The sequence below is a fragment of the Opisthocomus hoazin genome, chromosome 4 (genome assembly GCF_030867145.1).
Source record: "Opisthocomus hoazin isolate bOpiHoa1 chromosome 4, bOpiHoa1.hap1, whole genome shotgun sequence".
NCBI lineage: Eukaryota > Metazoa > Chordata > Aves > Opisthocomiformes > Opisthocomidae > Opisthocomus > Opisthocomus hoazin.
The window spans coordinates 40,371,738-40,394,331 of record NC_134417.1 but is presented as its reverse complement, the minus strand read 5'-3'; the positions used below and the strand labels follow the sequence as shown (position 1 = coordinate 40,394,331).

The 22,594-nt window shown below is 43.1% G+C and overlaps 1 protein-coding gene across 1 annotated transcript in view; it reads right to left on the bottom strand.

The window, feature by feature from the left end:
• NPSR1 (neuropeptide S receptor 1) overlaps window positions 1-22,594 on the bottom strand; it is a 59,134-nt gene that overhangs the window by 13,710 nt on the left and 22,830 nt on the right. The window contains exons 3-5 of the mRNA XM_075417405.1: window positions 5,635-5,738; window positions 5,195-5,288; window positions 239-440 (exon numbers count right to left, since the gene is read on the bottom strand). Coding sequence (XP_075273520.1) covers window positions 239-440; window positions 5,195-5,288; window positions 5,635-5,738 — 400 coding nt within the window. The remainder of the gene's footprint in view (window positions 1-238; window positions 441-5,194; window positions 5,289-5,634; window positions 5,739-22,594) is intronic.

Here is a 22,594-nt window from a genome sequence, read left to right as displayed (position 1 = left end):
AGTGGACACACTTAGAGACTCAGTCTTTTTTTCAGAGAAAATGTTTCTGGCTATTAACACTGCATGGAGAACACCCAGGGCAAGTGCAGCAACCCATGCATTATGTGATAAAAAATGAAGCAGCTGTAAGGCAGGTGTGGAAACGGAATCGTAATGAATGAGTAGAAATTAAAACATTAAGCTGATTGCACACTTGACAGCTTTCACCGCATGCTTGCTGACTGCATTTCAGGCTTACCTGATAATGATCAGAGGAATGAAGTACACCAGGAAAGCCACCACCGTCATGTAGGGTATCCAGTAGGAGTCATCAGGCCAGAGAGCCCAACACTGCACTTCTCCATTGGAGAGCTGCCGTTTCCCAAAAATAATCAGAGTTGGTATGGAAAACAGGAAAGAGAGGCTCCAGGCCACTCCAATCAGAACTTTCGCCTGCCTTTCTGTGCAACAGAGTCAAACAGACGGTGTTAATGGGGGTGTTGGTGTGACTGGGCCCAACAATACTGATAGAAAGGCAGGGAGGAGGAGGAAAATGGGTGAAGAGAGGGAATTTTGGGCAGCAGCTGGCTGATGCTGGAAAGACTGCAAAAGAGAATGGGGATTTCATCTCTTTCTCATGATAAAAAGTCATGTTGTTATGGGCTTGTATTTCACGTGTTTTATGTAAATATCCTAAGGGCCCGTTGAATCTGAAATGCTGTGAAAAAGGCACTGGCCAGGGTCAGCAAGTCGGAAACATGAGATGTAAATGGTTCCTCTGTGCCACCAAGACAACGTCAAGAATGAATGCAAAGGACTGCAGGCCTGCCCTGCTGCAAGCTCCGACCCTGCCTCGGCAAAGCAGTGGTCAGTAGGAGGACAGAGAGACAGAAAAGAAGGAGGACCCCTTGTGCTACGGAGAACAGAAGAAGGCTGAGACTGGGAAGGGTTACATAAATTCGGTTGGAGTGTGCTGGATTTACTGGCAGGGGAAATGTCCTTCCTGGAATAGAATTAAACATTTTGATGCACCTTGAAGTGAGAAAGCTCACAAAAACGTTTCCTATCAGGATTGAAACAAAACTACACGACCGGCTGCCTTTAACTCCAGCTGCAACTGTACTGCCCTGAAGAAACATGGTCCTGGAGAGCCCAGGAATCTCCTGTAGTTTTCTACATCATGGCAGTGACCAAAGCCAGCCCAAGTGATGCCCAGCGTGGACCTGCACACCATGAGACAGGGCAGATGATGGTGAGCTGGTACTCGAGTGCTCAACTCTGTTTTATCTGCTACAACAGACGTCGATTAGGAGATCCTGCAGGACCTCATGGTGAAGATAAGGAGCTGCAGGATCCCAAAACACTTGGTGAGTTTGGGCTACGGCTTCCTCTTGAATTCTGGCCTCATCTGCTGCCAAGTGGGGAAAAATGTTGGGAAACCAAATGATGCCTTGTGGCACCCATGGGGTTCTGTAAAAATCAATGGGTTGGAGCAAACAGCCCCAGGGCTTTCATTTTCACAAATCTGCATCTTCTGGCTAAAATCCAGGTAGCTCTAACCAAAACGTGTCATGAAAAGAGGCTGATCTCTGTAGTACCAGTGATTCTTAGCTGCAGCTATTCCTCCTGAGTCAGATTGTGAGAGGAACAGATGGGGACAGACTTTTTGATCTGTGAAGCTTTGGTTTTAAAATACTTTATTGTCCTATGAAATACGCAAGGTTGTGTGTGAAATAGGAAATCACTTTAAATTATGCATATCAAGAAGAGCGTCTTTCCTCCTTGAAGCTTGAAAACCAATATGAAAGCGTGTGGGAGAAACATTAAAAAAGTAATTTTATGCTTTATAAATCATGAGTTGCAAATATTCTCTTATCTCGCTCATTTCTAAATGCTATCCACATTCAGCAAAATATGGTCTTACTAGTCTAGGGCTTAAGAGAACTCTGATGGCATCTGCGTAAGTGAGAGGGTTAGATTAAGTCTATAAATATTGCACAGGCAAAGGAGATCTGTAAGTTTTCCCAACGCATAACAGAATAAACTTAGCAAAGGAATATTAAGAGTAAGTTTCACAAAATATTTCCTGACAGGAAAGGCTTTTCATTGTGAGCTAGCTACTTAAACTACGTACTTACAAGCCTCAGTGGGGACAACATGTCTATTTCTAAGAGGAAAAGATCATACTCGGATAATATACTTTTTGCACTGTGTGGCAACGTCCTTAATTTGAAGAGAAGTGGGCAATATGTGTCGGGCAAGAGCGGTGTTTTATCTTAGTGTTTTATAAAACACTACCCGCAATGTTCGTTTGTTCTTTTTTTTAAATGTCCCGCATGTTTGGTAGAATATGGCCTTGCTAGTCTAAATGGCTTTACAGGGCACTGATATCATCTAGGTGAATAGACTTTTTTTTTTAGCACACTAATGTTAATTGGCTGCTTCACAAGCAGGGGTTTTTTATGTTGCTTTTTTTGTGAATGCTCTCATACGCTCTAAATGCCAGCAAATCATGTAACTAGAACTATATCAATTATAAACGGAATGAAATAAAAAACATCTTTTGAAATCTGGTATTCTATTCAGCCAGTTTCAGTATTTCCCTTTAAAAACAACATTGCTCTTTAAATGGAGAGTTTTTCATGCTGGAGTGGTCAAGACTAACAGCCAGGCTTGGAGGGGGAATCTCAGGTGTGAGCTCTGGCACCAACTCGCCAAAGGACATTTTCATGTCACTGTCCCCTTTGCCGTGCTTCTGCCATCTGTGCGCTGCGGCAGTGGTTTTGTGCACATCTGCCTGCTCCCAGCAACATGTGGCGGGGAGGCACCTCTAGGGAGGAGTTTTGGTCCTTTCTACCATGAACAGCAGTGCTATGCAATCCTCCTATAAAGCAAGCCCCATTTTAAAATTAGGTTTGAAATCCAGAGAGAGAGCTGTTCTAGAATCTTGTGGATCTGATGGACCCTAATGTCATTTGCAGCCCAAAGCAAAGGGACAGTTTACACCTACTTGGGTTTTGTCTATTACTTAAGCTGCTCTGTTCTCACCTGCTTTAGTTTAGTTTAGTTTGTATGTTGCTTGCATATATCTTTTCAATATGGTGAAATATTTATCAAATGTCATATGCTATAACTTCCTAGTTTCTTTTCTTTTTAATCCTTATTTTACGTTTCTTTAATGACCCCTTTGGTTATAGAATCACGTGCCTCACACGGTAATTGCATCAGGATTATAATGTAGAAATCTTCCACATTCTGCACTTTCTGTGGTCATTTATGTATTTGCAAAGTGAGTATTAAATATCTAACTGTTAAAGTTTTCATAGAAGCCACGCAAATGTTTTTGAACATGACTTGAGGCTAGTAACTAAACCAAATTTTAAAAAAAATATAACTTTTTTGGCGTTTTCAAAACAAAATATTTTGTTTTTTTCTGGAAAGATATTTCAATGCTACATGGAAACATAATTTTTTAAAAGCGGTAAGGGGAGACAACTGTTTTGTCTCTTGATTAAAGGATTTTGAGGGATGAGTGTTTCCTTTTGGAAAGACAAAAACCAAGAGTGTTTGCCACAAGTTGAGTCAGAACTGGTTTTAAGGTTTCTCTGTGTCATCACCAATGACAAAGTTTCATAAATCTCTTTGTTCTCTGCCTGCGAAATAGCTAAGAGGGCATTTCAAAAGCCCCATGCACAGCACCTCTGCTAGGAGTAGCTGGGTGGAAAAGGTGAATATTTATGTGTATTCCAGGAAGTTATTATGATAAATATACCTCTCTAGATCCTTCTTTTGGTTTTGCAGCTGCCTCCTTTTTCCCTTTGAACATGGTCTTCGCTTGTCCATTAGTGCGTAGCCAGCCTTTGCCAGAGGCAGGTGGGATTTGCCAGTGTTATCTCTGCTCATGGTCTGTTTCCCCCTCCCCAAGAGCTGCACCCAGCTGATGGCTCTGCTGCCCCCCCATCTGGGTGCAATGGCCACCCTTCTCCATCTTAAAAAGGAAAGAAAAAACTTTATGGTATAGGTATAGGAAAAGAAACTGATTTAAAATAAGTCTTTTATGAAGATTTGAGGTGGTTTGGTGGGTTTTTTTCTAAATTCAAAGTGGTTTACAGAGATTAACCACCAAATTCTCTACTAAACCCAGGCGTCAATTGAACAAGCACTGCTTTTCCTGTGCTATGTACACAGAAGTGTCAACAGGTCTGTCTCACAGCTCGCCCCACTCGGCCGGCCATCGGTGCTTCAGGTGGTCTGTGAGCCCTCCCCAGCCTGGCGCAATGTTGGCAGGAGCTGCAGAATGCACCGCACCTCCCAAAGTCTGCTGAGAAAACCTTGATATCAGTCCCCCTCGGTCTGAAAATTTGGTCCACATGCTGGGGAACACAGGCTAAATTTCACAAAGTGTTTGAAGTTTTCAGACTTTAACATCTGCCAGAGCTGCACCACTGCCTGTGCTGTGATTGATTCATAGGTTTTCAAGGCCAGAAAGGACCGTTAATCTGATCCCCTGAATAGACCGGGCTGTCAAAAGCCATCATTACTCCAAAACAAGAATGATATTTGCATCTGATTAAACTGTATCTTCCAGAACTCGTGGTTCTTGTAACCATTCCACTTCCTCCCCAACTGCTATTTCTGTTTATTCACCCAGTGCAAGACACTTCACGTCCTGCTTTAGGCTCTGTAGGAAAGAAATCATGCTCTTTAAATTGTATTGCTAAGCAGCCAGGATGTATGTGAGTGATGTAAAAATAGCAAACAGAAAAAATTACAAGAAACAATAGATATCCAAACTTACATGCTATAACTTTCAAAGTTCTCTTGTCAAACTCTTGTATGAATTCTCAGTGTTGGACTCTCTGTCCAAGTCATTTTTTAGTGTGAATATTGAGGCTCCTAGAGTCAATATAGTTCTACTAGGTACAGATTTTGCCCATAATAACCTTCTCAAAATGCTGGAAGATAATGAAAACCTCTAGACTTTTAAAAATGTCGTTTCATTCTTTGCTAACACAATGCTTGTAAGAACTGCTGAGAGCTAAGTGTGGGTTAATAAATCTCGAAACCGCAGCTCCATTGCCATTTGGAAAACTAACGGAGTCCAAATGTTGCTACAGCAGGAATGAATAATTCATGGCACAGGGTTAAGAATTTTGAAACTAAAAAACTATCCAATAATATCCATAGCAATAGCAAAGTACAGAAATTCTCCTACCTCCTTGCAAGAACTTCATAGGGTAAACTATGGCATGATACCGATCTATGCTTAGTGACACGAGGACGTAAGTCGAGGCATATAGAAGGACCACCTAGAGTAGAGGGTACAGGAGACAGCAGTTGAGAGACATTTATTGCAGAAAAGAATGTCAGTGAGAACACTGAACTAAGAGTATTTGAGAACTTCTAATAAAAATTAAAAAGAAAAAAGAACAAAACTTGAATTTTTACCCAGCTCTTTTTTTTCATCTAGTCCACAAATTGGAAATATTTAGTACACTTTAATTAAAAGCGTTTCAACTTCGAATGAACGCTTTTAGCATTTAGCGCTTCTGATGCTACGAAAATGTCTGTACAGCATTTTTGTTACAGTTTATTGCTGTGGGGACACAAAGCTGTGGAAGCTTGGGCGTACGGGGGAGCAAGAGGTTCGTATACCTGCAAGTAGCGAATGACTCTGCAGACGATATCAGGAGCCATGAAATCTCCAGTGTAGCGCCAAATGATGTCCGTCATTATGTTGATGAGTCCCGTGAATGCATCTGCAAAGGAAATGAACTGAAGGAGCATTAAAAGAAGCAAACCCATGACTGCAGGTGAGCCACAGAGGTGGGTAACACCCTCGGGATGTACCAGCTCCCCCAGGCTTGAGGGCAGCCACGACGTGACCGGTCAGCTGAGGATGCTAGAGGAGCCTGGAAGGCCTCAGAAAACACTTAAACGTTTGTGGGTTTATTTCAATTTGAAGCCAATCCGTTCAGACAGACGAGGTGCGATTCCTCTAAGTGTCAGAGCGTGCGTCTGGTTTCTCGTGAGTGCGACCTGCCGCTGCCCACTGCGCTGCGGTTCAGCCTGGCTGGCATTGCGGACGGGTCAGATGAGCTGCACCCTGAAAGTGGCTTCTTCTCTCTTCTGCTAATAAAGGGACTTGAGGTGACCAGCCAAGACGGCCACGTCTGCAGTAACCTGGGTGCAGGTTCTAGTCTATACTGGCATCTCTACCGGAGATGCCTAAAATTAGATCAGGTGCTCCTTGAACAAAAGGCTGGGATTTTTTCAGGAGAGCTGCATTAAAAAATCGCCTATGGGTGTTACTTCCATGTACACCTAAATGTTTCAGGCCGATTTGTGAGAGATGTGGAGGGGGCTGCTGGGTGGGCCTGATCCTGCAGCATGCCGGGCTCACCGCAGCCTCGTAAGGGCCCCCAGGTTTTCCATGAGGTGTCGATAAAATAAAGCATTGCAGAAACTGTAGGTTAGTGTCTCAGTGCATCGGCTTGATCTTAGCCGTGCCAAATATTGAACTATTTAATGTCCTTTCTCCTGTGTCTTTTATGTCACTGTAAAAAGAAATACGTCTCCTGTGAAAGGAGCTGGGGTGAAATCCAAATGCTGCTGAGGTTAGTGGAGATTTTGTCAGGATTTTATCTGCAAATTATTTAATGACTAACCTTGCCATGTCAGCTTAAAGTTAACCTGCTTACGCCTGTACTGCTCCTGTACTCTACATTCCCCAAAATTCCATCTCAGGCCATCTTTCCTTTGTTCTTGTTTTGTTTTTTTTTTTTTGAGAAAATCTGAGGAGCTATTCCACCTTTGTTCTGCTTCTTACTGAACAAATGAGCACTCACAGTGATGAAAGTTTTACAAAGGAATTGCAAAAGCTTGTTCTGCAGTTGTACATACGGGCAATGTTAAGTTTTGTGTTTAAAACCAAGATAATAAAAAAGTTCTCTCCCTGTAGGACAGGATAAATATTTTTAGTGCTGTCCGTGGGAGAAAATGTGCGTCAGTCCAGCATTCTGATACTTCAAGTAAAACAGCATGTTGCTTTTCTTGCAGGGAGCACCACGAAGGGACAGAGCAGTTTGGAAAAACATTTTGTGCAATTTGTCAGGACAAAACCAAGCAATAGAGAGAAATAGCTTCAATCCATATTTAAAAAAGTTTGGAGTGCTGCGGTAAAATGTTTCATTTTGCTACCACCAATTTACACATTCGAAAACCATCTGTAAATTTTGCTGTGATAAAGGCATTCTAACCCCCATATCAAGAGATATTGGTTTGAAACGTGTGCCTTTGGAAAAACAATATTTCAACAACTGCAAAACATATTTTTTTGAGCAGTAAACAGTTTGAACCAGTATTTCCAAGCAAACAGGTATGGATTTGGCAAAAAAAGTTTCTTCTAAGCTCTTTGAAACTACAGAAATTCCAGACACTTCTAGCTGGAAATTGAGATCTCAGCTTAATGCTTTAGAAGAAGCAACTTGTTTTGCTTCGCTGGAAAATGAGGACTATTTTTTCTGTATCAGTAATCCTTTATCTCCTCTTTTTCTTCAAGGCTCCGTCTGAAATTAAATTAGAACAGAAATATCATTGCAGTTGCGTGTAAGTACATTGCCTCCCTCCTCATGACTTTATCGTTCAAATAATTCTCGTCTGTTCTTGCCTCTGCCGGGGTTTCCCAGCCCCGTTTTCTCTCTCCTCTCTCTTCCCCTGCCTCCAGAGGGAGGCCGGATCACAGATGACCTCCAGAAGGAAGGTAGTGGTTTGAGACCTCGTGTTAAATGTTGCTCATTGATTAGAGTGATGGGGCAAGGGATGGTTGTTCCTCTGATGAATAGAGTGGCTTGAAGACTTCATGGAAAAGATTGTAGGTGTGTATAATTAGAGTGGTCTTTGAAGAAACCACAGAGTATTTTTCAAAAAGTGAAATGCATCCTCCAGCAGTGGTTCAAACCCAGCACTTCCCCTTTCTTTGCTCCTGAATTATTGATTCATATTCTCTCTCTCCCCAGTAATGAAATATTCATTAATTCAAAGTAATGCACATCAATAGAGCTTCACCTCAGGGTATCCTCCAGCTTTTGATGGTCTGAGCATCTGCCAAGGAGGCGGTAAATGGGGGTTCAACTTCCCTCCAGAGGAGGGGGGCATGGGGCTGCTCTCCCTCCTGCCCATCACTGTGCTCTCCAAAGGAAAGGAAGGGAGAAGGGAAGGCACCTCAGCTGTCTCCTCATCTCCCTCTGACCACCATTTTGCTATCCCCTTCCAGCGCACTAGGAGAGAGCTTTGGAGGTGGATCCTGCACGTGAGGTGAGAGATAGGCCGGTGTCCTGGTGATCTCTGGGATGCAGAGACACTCACTGGGTCCAAGCGGTTTGGATATCCAGTGTACACCCACATCATGTTTTTAGCTTGCATCGACAGTGTGTCTTTTAACCTGCGGAAGGCCCCCGCTTCACTGGCTCGTGTCATGGAGAAGCCACAGGGGAATGAGCCTTTGCTTCAGCTGATGCTCGCCCCAAAGTTGCTCTGTAGGGGTGTCCCTCATCCACCCCACACCATGTAGCTGCCATGTGCCGGGCGGGGGGGCCTAGGGAGGGTCGTTTCTCTGCTGAAGTAAACCCCTGAAATGCACAGTGTGGATACCAGCTCCGTCTTTGTAACGCTACATGTCTGTTCCCACTGCATGGCATCACCTACCAATGTAGCTATAGCCTGAAGTATTTTGGTAGCTTTAAAGTAAACTTGAAACTGTCTTTCCCTTGAAAGCCTTTGAGTGAGGTTTTTCAGGTAACTGCAGTGGCTTTTAAGCAAGATTCAAACTTCGCAGCTTCTTTGTGCTGGCAGCCTCAGCTCCTCTTCCCCAGCGGTGCATTTTCAATGCTCTTTGTGCTGAGTTTCCGAATTGCTGCAAAGGGCTCAGCGCGTGCTCCTCCAAGGGTATGCCCCTGAGCACAACACGCGTGTGCATGCCAAAAGAGATGCAGCCAGCTGTGCGTGCATGCCAGATTAGCCATATTTCTCACTACCCTTTAATTACAGAAGCATTCTCCAGCACAACGTCCTCATGCCCTCTGCAGGTTTCAGAAATCACTCTTGTCTTTGCAGTCCTGCCAAGTAACAGACCAACTTCTCTCACTCCTTTGCTCTTCTGCTGCCTACTCCAGAGGATGTTTCTTATCCCATCTCTTCAAAGGACCAGAGTCTCTCAGTCTGACCCAGCTGCACACCTTTAGAGGATTTGTCATGCACTCACAGGTTACTTTAGATAGGGCCACCAAGTAAATCATGTTGCTCGTGCAGGTGATCAGACAGCATGCAGGAAAAATGCAGCAAACCTACTGAATGTGACAAAAAAATTGTGCTACTGCTCCCTGCTGTATGCACTCTAATCTGTTGTTTCTATGCATCGTTTTCTGTCACACATCTATGACTCACCCTCTAGTCAGCTATCTGGTTACCCCTGTGCTAAGCATACACGCAAGCTCCACCGGTTAGCAGCACCGTACTCACTTTGTGCCCTGAATGTCCCACCTGGCCACTTCTTGCTTTGTATGCTCAGTCCTCCAGTGCCACAAGTACCTGGTGCAAGCCTTTGCTAGTGATTTAGACAGTGAATGTGCTGCTCATCATTCTGTTGGCGTATCACAGCTGCAATAATTAGACTTTGAGTTTTTCACACCGTCACAACGTTGCTTTAGCCTACAAGTCCCCTTTCATACAAAGCCTCAAAGCGCCAGTGCTATAAATCTGATACACAGTTCGTGAGAGCTTTAGTGACTGGTAGATGCATCCTCCTCACCCACGTATCGTCTCAGATGGAATTACAGCCATGATCACAGTGTCCTGAAATCCTCATTCGCCATGTCTTTTGAATTGCTGTGATATAGGTCAGTGTTTGGAAGCCAGCGGATTTCAATGATGTGATCTCAGCAGATCACACGTTCCCTGATGGGTTTTGACAAGCCTACACCTCAGTGAATGTCGCTGGATTATATCATCGATGTCCTAACTGGTAAGTGTCAGGTATAGGAAACCAACGTAGCCAATACATCATTTTAAACCTCAGTGTCCTCATTACTGCTGGTATCCTCTTTGTTCCTTACTAAGCTGGTGGCTTGCATGTTAGGTGCTTGTGTTCTTTCACTGATGAATGTTCCTGGGCCAAATGGCACCGAGCTCATTCCTGAAAACAGTGCTAATCAACCTTCACTCATAACTGTGTGCGAGCTTGTCACTGTCACTGCTTTCTTCGTACTCATCTTCTTTTTACCAAGAAGTGGTGTGTGTACTGTGGTTCTGTGTCTGCATTGCTAGGCAACTGTGTGGTTATAGGCTCATCTAGTTCCTTAGAAAAATAGGCAGAAAATAAATTAATGACATACATATAGTCTCTTTTGATAGAAAATAAAAATCCCAGCAAGCGATAGTTTGTGACTTTGAACATAAGCAAATGTATATTCACAAAATGAAGCAGACAGAACAATTCTGTGCTGAAAAGAAGACAGGGCACCAGTGTGATGGGGATGGTGGTAGTTTGCTCTTGAGGGGAGGTGGACTTTCTACAAACCAATGTAAAAGAAAAACTCCATGAGAATTCAATAATAAGGATAAGTAGAGGAAAGTAGGGAGGAAAGATGGCTTTGCCTGGGGTGCAGAAGGAGGGAAAAATGGCCTGCTGATGTTTGCACAACTTGGAGCCACATGAACCGGGTAGGTCTTCAATCCTTCATCTTCCTCCTCCCTGTCACCGTTATGGCCGCAGCCAGTCCTCAAGGGCAGAACTAGTGTCTGCCTTTACAAACCTGTCAGCATTTCAAAATGCAGAATTTTTAAACAGCATTTATCAAAAAGACCAAGAAAACGACGGAGAAGTAGAAGCAGCCTGTTTTTCCTAGAGGAGACTGAAACATGCTGAATATAGTGCTACAGCATCTATGATTGGGAAATATGGCAGGTATTGAAACAACCTGTGAAAATCCTGGGCCCTAAAGACTAATTCTCTGTTGTGCTCAGCAAAATCCCTTTGGATTTTTTACAGGCATAACTGAGTGCAGGCATTGCCTCTATGCGTTTGAGCACGGGAACTGCTCAGTTCAGGAGGTGATTGCAGCAACTTGGGTGGTGGGCACTGCCTCGTATGACTGACGAGCACAAAAATGTGAAAAAAAACAAAATACTGCCCTTGGAAGGACAAACCTGAATGCGGGCTTGCTGTTGCTGTGAGTGAGACAAATTTTCATGGCAAAAATCCGTCCATAGAGATAGAAGTCCATAATAGAAAACAAATGGAGGTAATTAGTGATCTGGCACGGGAACAGAGACAGGTTACAACTGTCTCAGTTAATCTGTTTATAGAAATTCATTGACTGGATGGCATTGCCAAAGGGATGCACGTTGTGCAGACTTCAGGATATTTCTTTCATTACAACTAAGGAGGGTAAGACAAAAATCTGTGTTAGCCAGTCTGCAAGAAAAGATCTCTATCATTCGATTATTAGTACTGACACCACTCTTCCCTGAAGACACTCCTGAAGATGCTGCAAGTCTTTGCTGTCAGAAGTGGAGAGCAGATTGCTGGTAAGCTGCGGTGGGTTAAAAAGCTCCACACGTCATGTCAGCTGCAGTTTGATCATTTTTTCCCCTGATGAGAACAGTTCTGTGAGGTTGGATGTGGTGATCCATGATGTCTTGGTGAAGCTGTGCCTCTTACTGAAATTTCATCCCTCTTCTCATGTCGCTTACAGAGTGATTCCGTTCTAATGAGGGATGTTTCGTTCTGCTTTGTTGATGGCACCAAACTGCACAAGGCACTGCAGCAGCACCAGCAACATTTTGTAAGGCAAGACAGGAGGTGCGAGCTGCTCTTCATGGCTGAGCATTTCACATGGATCATTCTTTTTGGACCTCACCACGTGCACTCCTGTCACCTACCACTCCCCAAAGGGCATCAGAAGAGCATCCAGAGCTCTGGAAGCACCAGAAGCACCAGTTTATTAACACCTGCCTGCAGCGGAGTGATAGACCCTTAAAAACGAAAATGGCATTGCTGTCCTATTACAGCAATAAGGTCCTGTCCATGATTTTTGAAGTGATGAGTCAGCCACCACTGCTCTGCCATTGCTGCTCTGTCTCACACTTGATGTGCTGTCAGCTAATAAGAGTCTGTGCCACAGACTTGCCTTGCAAGTTAGTAAAACCCTTAGCTGATTTTGTTACAGACCTGAGGGCACAAGCAATTTAAATTTCAGTGTATTTAGGTCTCCTGAAGCAGCAGGTTCGCCTGGACAGGCACAGGGGAGAGAGAGTAGAAGAAGCTGCCCTAGCTTCTGCAGACACCCCTGCAGCTCATTTCATTACGTCCTTACGCCCATTCTTCCCTTAGTCTGTGCTTGCCGCTGAAAACACCACACGTGGCTTTGCAAGTATTGCAAGTATTCGTTGCACTAGAAAAAACTTTGTGACCATGTTAGCTAGAAAATGTACCCAGCCCTTTGCTCTTCTTCAGCACCTGAAGGAGAAATAGGTTATGTTCCTGCTCTGCGCACCCATGGGACAAGATATGTGCAAGATCTGTAGAAGATGCCTTTTAAAATGATTACATTTTGCTCTTAGAACACTGAGCCCCCAGGACCTTGGTGCAGTGCCTCTCCATGCAGCCGTGGTGCAGCAAGGGGCTGCACACGGGGCACGGGCGGGTGCTAAGGACCCGGGGCGAGAGCCACCCTCACGTTTTCACCCTCTGATAGCCTGTCCGTCCTCTTCACAGTCCCTCCTGGTGTGCTTGTCTGAGTTGGTGGTTGTTCGCAGCCTCTTGCTCCAGCATTGCAGAGCATCTGGGCACTGTGTTGGTGACGGGGGCAATGGAGGGGATGGCTGGCACCCCCGGGGCTGCTGTCAATCCACCCACCCTGAATTTAGTTCTTCTAGGGGTGTTGATGTGGAGCAGATGTGGCTGTGCTGAGGTGGTGCCAGGATCCCAGTTCTCTGCCAAAGAATCCCTGGCGAAGGGAGGAGCAGTGCGAGCCAAAATCGGGGGTGCACTAAGCTTCCGTGGGGAATCAGCAAGCACACCCACAAGCACTTTGCTCTGCCACAGTGCTGGCACTGGAGTATGCGTGAGGCAGCAGTTTTGTCACATGTACCAACAATGCGTACTCCGCCACTCCTGTTTTCTCCTTCAAACCTCGCAGCCTGGAGCAGAACACAGAATGTAATGCAGGAAACAAAACCCACTTGAAAATTTTCAAGAGGAAACCTGTTCAGTATCCCTGTTAAAGCTATACAGATTTTTTGTCAGTGGCAGAAGTGACGGTTTTTTTTCTTCGTGGCTCAGAAAGCGACAGATTTTGTTGAGCTGAGTGAGCATTTTACTTATTTACTGCATTTCTCACATTTCTGCTCTGAGGTCCCCATCCTCCTGAGAAGAGGAAGGCCCTGTTAGGCTAGGCTTTGTAAAAGGCAGATGCAGTGAGGCTCCAGCCTCACTCCAGAGCTCATCCGGGTTAGAAGATGAAGGGCTGAGAAAAGCATGTACTGCACCATGCCAACCTCTTAAGAAACAGCACTTAGAAGAGAACTGGAGAGCAGGTCCCTAGGAATTAAAGTTCAACATGCCCTGCCACTGTGGAGGGCATTAAAGTTTTTTTTAATTTGCCTTTACTAATAAATCTCTTCCTACCACTCCTTCCCACCCCCTGCTTGCTGTGGGGATGCAGCTAGAGGGTCACGGGGTGGGGGGTAGACTGAACTGGCAGCGCTGCAGTAGGGAGCACAGCACCCCCTAAAACAGAGGACGAGAACTGGAACGGCAGTTCTGGACATAGAAATCCCACTGTTTGTCGTTCATTGCCTCTTCATTTTTTTTCAAGTGGTGCCTGTACTTCTGGCATTTTCCAGAAGAAATATACCTACTAAGATACCAAGTACCAAACAAGTCCATTTTAATTCTGTCTTTCCCCAGCATCTTGCACGTAGTTTCTTTTGTTATTTCCTCTGGATCTCCCTTACTGATCCTTTTTGGCAACTCTTTACATCAGGTATTTTAAGGACTCCTTGTTCGTAGCTTGGTCACAACAGCAGCTGTGTGATTATTCTCATCTACACAATGTGGACTATCCTGGGAATATTTTCTGTTGGCGTAGCTCAGGCATTCTGGTCATTATAGTCACTGAATACCTACACTTCTTAGAATCCTTTCTTAGGAGGCTCAGTTATTGTTGATGTAGATACTTTAGTCTAAGTAGGAATGGTAAGAACAAAGCCTGCTTTCCTCCTTCGCAGCAAACTGTAAATCAGATTCCCGTGATGCTCAAGCAGTGATATTACACACTGCAGCTCAATTTTTGTCCAGCTTGAGGCTTGCATTTACAAAACAGTAGAACAATGCTCATTGCCATTTTTGTACCTGCTTTGTCTCCCCTGGTGTTTGCTGATAGCACGAACAAAAGCATGCTGGTACAATGCGTTGCAGAATTGCCTTGTAAAATCATCGTGTGGAAAAGGTAGCACACATGAATGTACAGTGAGCTGCTTTCCATTAAATATACTGCAGTGCCAAAACAGGCTGAAGATTTCACTACATATGGTCTGGATCTCAGTCCTGTAGTTGGGCTGAACTTGGCCAAAATGGGCTTCTAAGCATTTGGTCTTATTAGAACAACTAAAGCTCTGTAGCACCATATGTGATATATTTGATCTGAATTCCACAAATCCTGTTCAACCTTTGTAAGCCTTTGGTAACTAGCTAGGCAACGGAGTTGAAGGGAGTGACTCTCCACAGAAATCCTGTAAAACACACGAATGTGATTAGTGTAGATTGGCAGGTGAGGAAGTACTGCATGAAAATGCTGGGTGTTTTGTCCTACAGCCCTCCGAAAAGATGGGAAAAAGTTTTATTGTTGGTGGCATAAAGACAATCTAACTCAGAATAATAAATAAATACCACTGCTTTAATATGCAAGAATGGAATAGAAAAACACCCCTGCCTTCTTAATGCAGCTTTTTGTTTCAGCACTTTTTAGTGCATGCAAAGGCTATTTCCACCATGATTTCCATTCACTTGCAGTTAGAAAAGCTGCGGTGCAGATGACAGACTGGAAGATGTTAATGATGTGTTTGTACATTTAATGCAAAAAGTTTAGAGCCATGTCTTTTAACGAGAGCTAATGAGATCCTTAGCAATGATTCCAAGTAAAGCATAGTCATCATGGCCATGCTGCTGGCAGCACCGTGCTCGTGCAATTCTGTCTCTCAGTGTTTACCCCTTGCATACGAGGAAGGCAGGTGGAAAACTCTGCACACCGACCTTTGTTTATCAACAGAAGTCAAACTCTCACGTAGAGTAATTGTAAAATAAGCATCCTTTCTGTCAGATGACAATCCTGCCTGTACTTTCATCGGGGAATCAAACAGGAACCCATATAATTTACAGGCAGTATGTTTTCCAAGCAGTTCAGAAAGAAATCCACGTCCCCCCTTAATGCTGAAATATTGGACCCAAAGGATTATACAGCTTGGCTGCCAAGGACCTTTTATTGAAAACAAAAACAAAAGTAGCACAACTGTCATTAGGATTTGAATGTCTGAAACAGGCTGAAGGTAGAAAAACCATAATCAGTCCTCCAGGACCACAGAACAATTCTGTAGCTGTCAAAACAAGAATTAAGCCTTCCTATAAACCAGCATAAATTGACGCCGCAAAAGCCGACTGCTGCTGATGTAAAAAAATACATAGTTCAGTCTGTTGGCTGCCGAGTGTATCCGCAAAGCATATTCAGGGCTACCACTGGGACACAGGAAAGGTTATAAAAACATCAGCCATCCTAATGCCTGCTTTTGCTCTGGGGCCCCAAAGAAAACCCCGAGTTCACCTCTTGCCCTTCACGTTTCCCTGTGCGGCACTGTGTGTGCCGAGTGTGATAGGAATATAAAACCAACTGTTCCTGCACTCTGCCTTGTCCAAAAAATGGGTTGCTTGGAAGAAACTTGTTTATGAAGTGATACATTAAATGGGACCAATGTTTCGCCAGCCACACTCAGAGATGCTGCTGCTCTGCTTTCCCAATGCACGTTACTCATATAAATAAAGGGTGTGCTTATGCTAACCATGACACTGTGTCTGTGGGCTGTGGCACATCATGAACCTGGTACATCAGGTATTTGTTGGTGTGGCCAAGTCAGGCATGTCTGACAGTGCTCCATGTGCACGCTTCTTACCTGGGGTCCCAAAAAGTTCAGCCTGAAACTAATATGAGGGCACCCAGAGCCTCTGAGACCTTCACAGAGCTTTGCTAAAATGGATTCGGTTTCCCACCAGTGTCAAGAGTCTTTGGATGAGATGTGATTTTTGGTTTGAGGGTGAAGACAGCCAGCAGCTGCTCCAAGGTTGCAATCCCAGCCCAAAACTGAAACAACAGCATGCTAAAATCATAAAGGAAACTAGTGTTTTAAAAAGTCTGGCTTCCCTTCCTGACCAAAAAGGTCTGGGTATCTTTTAAGTGAATAACCAGAAATTTGGATTTTCCCTGCATGTAATTCAGTGAGATTGATGAGTCTAATAAGTGTAAAGAACAACTCTCATTTAAAAGCTAAAATCAATTTACTAGTGCCTTTTCCTCTTTGAAATTGGAATGTCTTCCAAAACAGTGAATGAATATGAACTTTCATATTTATTTACAATTCACAGCAAACTGTTGGAAAAGCTTCGTGCAGATCAAAGTGTATTTTTCCACTTCTGAAGCAATGAATGGTCAACCAAGAAGGGATGTGAATATTTTTAGCAACCTATTAGGAGAAATAGATAACATAAGCCACAGACTGTATAAATCCAGCAATCCGATGAATTTATAATATCATTATCTTTTTAAGAATATATTCTGCAAAGTATAAAAAATGCATTGTGGAAACACTGTTTGCTGAAAACAATGCTAACCTGCCAGAGCACGCACTTAAAAATGTATTTGATATACTAATGAGTGGGTGTTTAAGAATTTGGAAATACACTCGAAAATGCATAATGCTGTCTTGCAAGAGTAGGTAGTCCATTTGCTTGTGACATTTTAGGATGATTGAATTAGTCTTGAGCAAGAGCAAAATGTTTTTTGTGACATTATCTGCACACAAAAATGTCCAATAAAAGAACTCAGAACAATTTCCTTTTCCAGATCCTTTCAGATTTACTTTGACATTATAAACCATGTAAGCGAAGTGCAGAGTTATTTAAAAGCATACCTAAAAGGGGTATGGTTTTGGAAGCACTGTTTTGTTTTTCTGATGGATCTTGCTGAATCAATTTTTTCCAGTCTATTTGTATTAGCTGGGTAGAGCGTTCACAGAAATGCAATTATGTATTGTAATTTCACTTTGATCACAGTCATTTTCTTTCTTGTGTTTCTCCAGCAGTCTTCTAGAAAATACAGCAGTAATGGTATGCAGCAGTGGATATTGAACTGCTTACAAACCACTCAGGCAGCTCATAAAAACATTATTAAAAGGCAAATGCCCTTTGTGCTCATAACTTCTAAACTACGCAAGCTGAAGTGCTTGAGTACTTCTAATGCATTGTAATATATTGAGATGTGCTCTGTTGGAGTTCATACTTTCTGGCTGACAGCTTGTCCTCTTCTGTCAGTCACCGGTTTGATGTGACTCTGACTCTCCCTCCAGTTCAAGACGACAGGTGTCTGAGTGTTGTTTGCTGGGGAACTTTATGACAGGCAGGAGGCATATATATTCTTCCTGGATACAAAAGGATCCTTTCCAGAGGGTGCTGAAACATCTTCCTGGTACCCATGAGTGGCCACCTCCCAAACCGTCAGGCTCTGGAGATGCCCAGTCCTGCAAAGGTGCTGTGGTTCACCGGCTAACGTGACTCTGTCCCAAAAATTTGGGCTCTGGGAGAGCTGTGAAGGCCATGGAGGGAAAGAAGGCTTTCTGTGCCCATATGCTGTGAGGGCTTCACTCGGCAAAAGAACAATGGAGCTATTTTAAAGACATCATTGATGTCCACTGAGGAAGTGGCATATTGCTTTAGTTTCTGGATGCATTAAACAACTATCTTCCCCTCTCCTGAGGTCATCCGTTGCTCAGCAAAGTCCGTGAATGTAATATTAAGACATGTGAGTTTACTCCTTTACCTAATCTACGGATGTGCTTTCTCCCAAAATCAGGCCCTGTGCAGGTGGCCTGCAGCTTTCCCCAGGTAGAGGGGAGCAATGATACTTGCCGCGGTGTTTAGCAGCTGCATGAGTACTGCCAGTCCTCAGAGTGTGCTGGGGACTATTTCCATCACGGCACCTTCACTGGGTTCAGTATATTCTTTCTTCATTGTAGATTTTGTTTACTGTGAATTTTGCTGTAAGTCTCTTCATCTTTTGTCTATCTTGCCTACTTCTACTGTAAACTAAGCATCAACTTTATACTCCTACAGAGTCCAGGTTTTGTAGCCTAAGAAATCATTCTGTAAATCGCGGTTTTAAAGCGTGCAGAATACCGTGGAATATCTAAGACCTTCACACAGACAACAGGCACCAATCTAGCCAGTATTGAACTGTCAACATATTTTTTTTTTTTTCAGTTGGCCTCAAGATCTTTATCCCAAATAACAATTTCTCTATTGGTATGTGATTCCCCCCAAAGGGGAATTGTTTTTCCCTTTGGTGTATTAGTGGAATATACTTTCCCTTTCACAAGGAGTAAACTGTACTGCCTTCTTTTCCTCCCCTCCACTCCCAGCTCTAAGTGTTGATATTTGATAATTTGATAGCTTTGGTCTAGATAGGGGAGTGAGTGTTCCTCTCAGAAAGACCACTTAAAAGTTATTTGCAATGGTGGACTTCATGTTTCCACTCTACCCAGAAGCAGGTAGTAGGCAATGAGCTAAAGTCTAACTTTAAGCACACTAGCTGCTCCATGCTACATGCCTTTGGAGATGGTATGCAGTTACAATAAGCTAGCTTCAGAACGCAATAGGTGTTTTTAATGCCATCGCTGACAGAAAATCCATAGCCGAGGTAGCATATGCTCACCTTCCCCTGATCCAGACACAGTGCAATACACTTTCATGCTGGTTTCATTCCAGTGCCTCAGAAGATGGCAAATTGAACCTCTGTCTCACCCACCCTACAACCAGATCCCTTGTTATCCAAGCCGCTACAAGCTCACACAACTCAAAACTTCTATTTGAACAAATTTTTGCTGTAGAAGAGACAATCAGTGCTTTGCGAAACCCTTGAGGGTTGCAAAAGGTACCATATTTTCAACAAACCCAGTTGGTTTACTTGCTGCATGGAAGGGAAACTGGGCATTTGAGAGGTACTTCATGAAGACTACATTTTTGGTGTTCCAGTTAACTTGCCAAGCTATAAATTATAGCATACCCATGCAGGGAGACTTATAGACAGTCTTCATTTATGGCCAGGTTACAAAGGTACAGGTCTCACTCCTGATTTGTGTGTTTGAGAAGCTTCAGTGTTTGAAAGAGGTAAGGCTTTGCAGCAAGATATTATGAGAGAACCCTTCAGAGAAACCAGGTTGATGTGAAACTGATGTGGTTTACACTTATTAATATTAGATAACTTTGCAAAGCAAAGATTTCAGGTGGGTAGTTTTATCGCTATGTGGTCTTTTGTGCATTAAAATTTCATAACAGTTTCTGACTTAGAGCAATGAGATTTGCCACTAATAACTCTTTGACACAAAGAAACTTATCTGATGTTTCATAGGGAGTTTTGAGTATCACAGGGCTGTAAAAACTCATCAGAGGAGATGATCAGAGGTTGGAAATGCATACATTGCATGAGTGGATCAGTGCTGTAGTACAGTTTTCCTGGGCCCCATGCAGCCAGAGCTGTCAGGCTTACTCCAAATGGGCTGTGCCATCTAACAAGACCAGTATTTAAAATGTGTCAGGCTTGCTGTGTGCCTGCATGTGCTTCTGTCAGGGAAATCCAGGAACCAAATTTAAATTAATTCTGTAAAGGAAAAATGGAAAAGGTGACATGGTATCCTCCTTTTAGAGAGATGAACAAAACACTGAAAGACCCTCACTTTTCCAGGGTTATGTACAAAGCTGGTCTCAGAAGTGATGATGCTGGATTCCATGCTACGGCTGAAAGAAAAAGCCACTTTTGCTTTTCAGCCATTTTAGAGGGATCTGCTACTGACTTCTATGAGCAAAACTCCATGGCCTTGAAGTTCCTCAGTAAAAACTTTAAATAAGAGAGAAAGTCCCCTTAATTTTTAAATATTTTGTGTGTTTCATTAAAACAAAGAAGAGTGAGCAAAAAATGACATTTCTTGTCTTTCAATTGAAATCAGATGTCACTGGAGTGACAATTTCCTAAGAAGCAGTATGAAATTACCATATTTAATATACCTTAAATTATTTTTCTGGATTTAGTAGTAATGTAACAGTAACTCCAGCAATCCCATAACACATTAGAAAACCAGTGTTTATACAGTCCCTATCTCTGTAGCATGGGAAAGCCATTTGCTAAGAAGGGTCTCCATCCCTCCTACACATAGCATCAGTTCCTGCTTTTCTCCCTGCCTGTGTGAGCTGGAAAGTAAAAATGGATAGAAATCAGTTCTTCCATTCAAGACTATAAAATATCCATCCACAGAACAACACCATCTTAAAATGTAGAGGTATGCTACTCATCTCCACAGTTAAGGTTATACTAAAAACCCAGTAGAATAAAAGCTGTCCTGGCACATCCAGTGGATGGGATTTGATTTTTGCTGTTAACATTATTTCTTCAGCTCATGAATATCTTTGTAAAATTATTTACACACACACACATAAAATACTGATATCTTTTTTTTTTAAGAGACTTAAACGTCGCTTTTTGTTGTATTTCTTCCGGTTCCTACAGCTTCAAAGCAAACTCATTGCTCATGTTGAAAACTCCCTGTTCCCCACTGCTAGTCGGCAGGCTTCTGCCATGTTCAGATAATATTTTGTCTGTAATTGTCTTTTGCAAGTCTACAATGACAGTACAAACATCTTGCAAGAAAAATCACCTCTGTTAGTTATCAGTAATCTCTCAGTCTAAGAAAGACCAACCAACTGCTTCTGCTTTCCAGTGCTGTTATCCCTGTTTCTTAAGAAGCAGCAAGAAGTCTGACTTGGAAGTGAAATATTTGGGGGTTTGTCCAAATGTAATTTCCATCTTATTTTGACTATTCCTGTGAAGCAGGTCTTCACCCTGCTCTCTTTCTTGCTCCTGCTTGCCTAACTGAATAGGAATGGAGAAATTTATGACTTACCTGCAAGTGTCTTTTGGATTTAAAACTTTGGGCTACGGAGCCTGGCTACCTCAGTTTAATGCTGACAAAGTGGTTTTGGTTTTTTTTGTGTGTGTGTGTGTGTATTAAATGTGTGCAGAAACAGAATGAGCTGCTAAAATGCATCCATATCTACATTGCATCCCTCAGGAATTTCAGGCTGTTCTTTTTGGTAACACAGTGGGGCACAGCAGTTATCTCCACTGCAAAGGTTCTCCTTTAAGTTTAATCATGCAGCTGTTGTGTTACTGCACAGGTTTGGAATAACATTTGTTGTTTAAGCTACACTTTTTTTCCAGACCCACTTGAATAAATTGTCTTTTGGGCAGAGCCCAGAAAAGTTTGGACATATTCCAGATGGCCATTTAGAAACAGAGCTGAGCACAAAAGAAAGAATCATGCATTTTCCATCAGGTAACATGTTGATATGCCTTGTTGTGCTTATAAAAAAATTAATAAATAAGTACTGAGAAAAAGCTTCTCCGTAAAACTTTGTATTTGCAGATGGATTTTGAGTCAGAGCCTTCTGAGGTCTGATTGAAATGGTGGAAGATTAGGTTCCTAGTTGTCAAAGACGAATAGTAATCCTGACATATTTGTTCACATCCGAACACTGGAGGGATTTATATAGTCAACTTTAGAGACCTAAATTAGGAATTGAATCCTTCTATACAAGTCAGTGAAACTTACAGGCAGCTCAGTGTCTTCCTCTATTGGCTATAAATGAAGCACAGGGAGAGTGACTCCATATCTTACATACCTACAGTGAGGCACCTAAAATAGATGGCATGAATAATCCCTAAAATGAGTATAAGTGTGCAAGAATGCAGTCATGAAACTTAATCCCATTATCTCTATGACAGTTATGCCACATTCTGCTTCCCAGGACTGATGTCAAGCCATATGCTTTCTTTAGACCTACTTCTGTAGACATGGCAAGAAGTTAACAGAGCATTTTCCCTCCACTCTCCCTGCTAATTCTGATGCTACACAAAGCAAAAGAAGCAATGTTTAGGGCTTGTGTAGCCTGAAGAAGGTAAGACTGAGAGGAGATCTTATAAATGCTTAAAAATGTCTCAAGGGTGGGTGTCAGGAGGATGGGGCCAGACTCTTTTCGGTGGTGCCCAGCAACAGGACAAGGGGCAACGGGCACAAACTGCAGCATAGGAAGTTCCACCTGAACATGAGGAAGAACTTCTTTACTTTGAGGGCAACGGAGCAATGGAACAGGTTGACCAGAGGGTTATAGAGTCTCCTTCTCTGGAGATACTCAAAACCCTCCTGGACAAGGTCCTGTGCAGCCTGCTCTGGGGGAACCTGC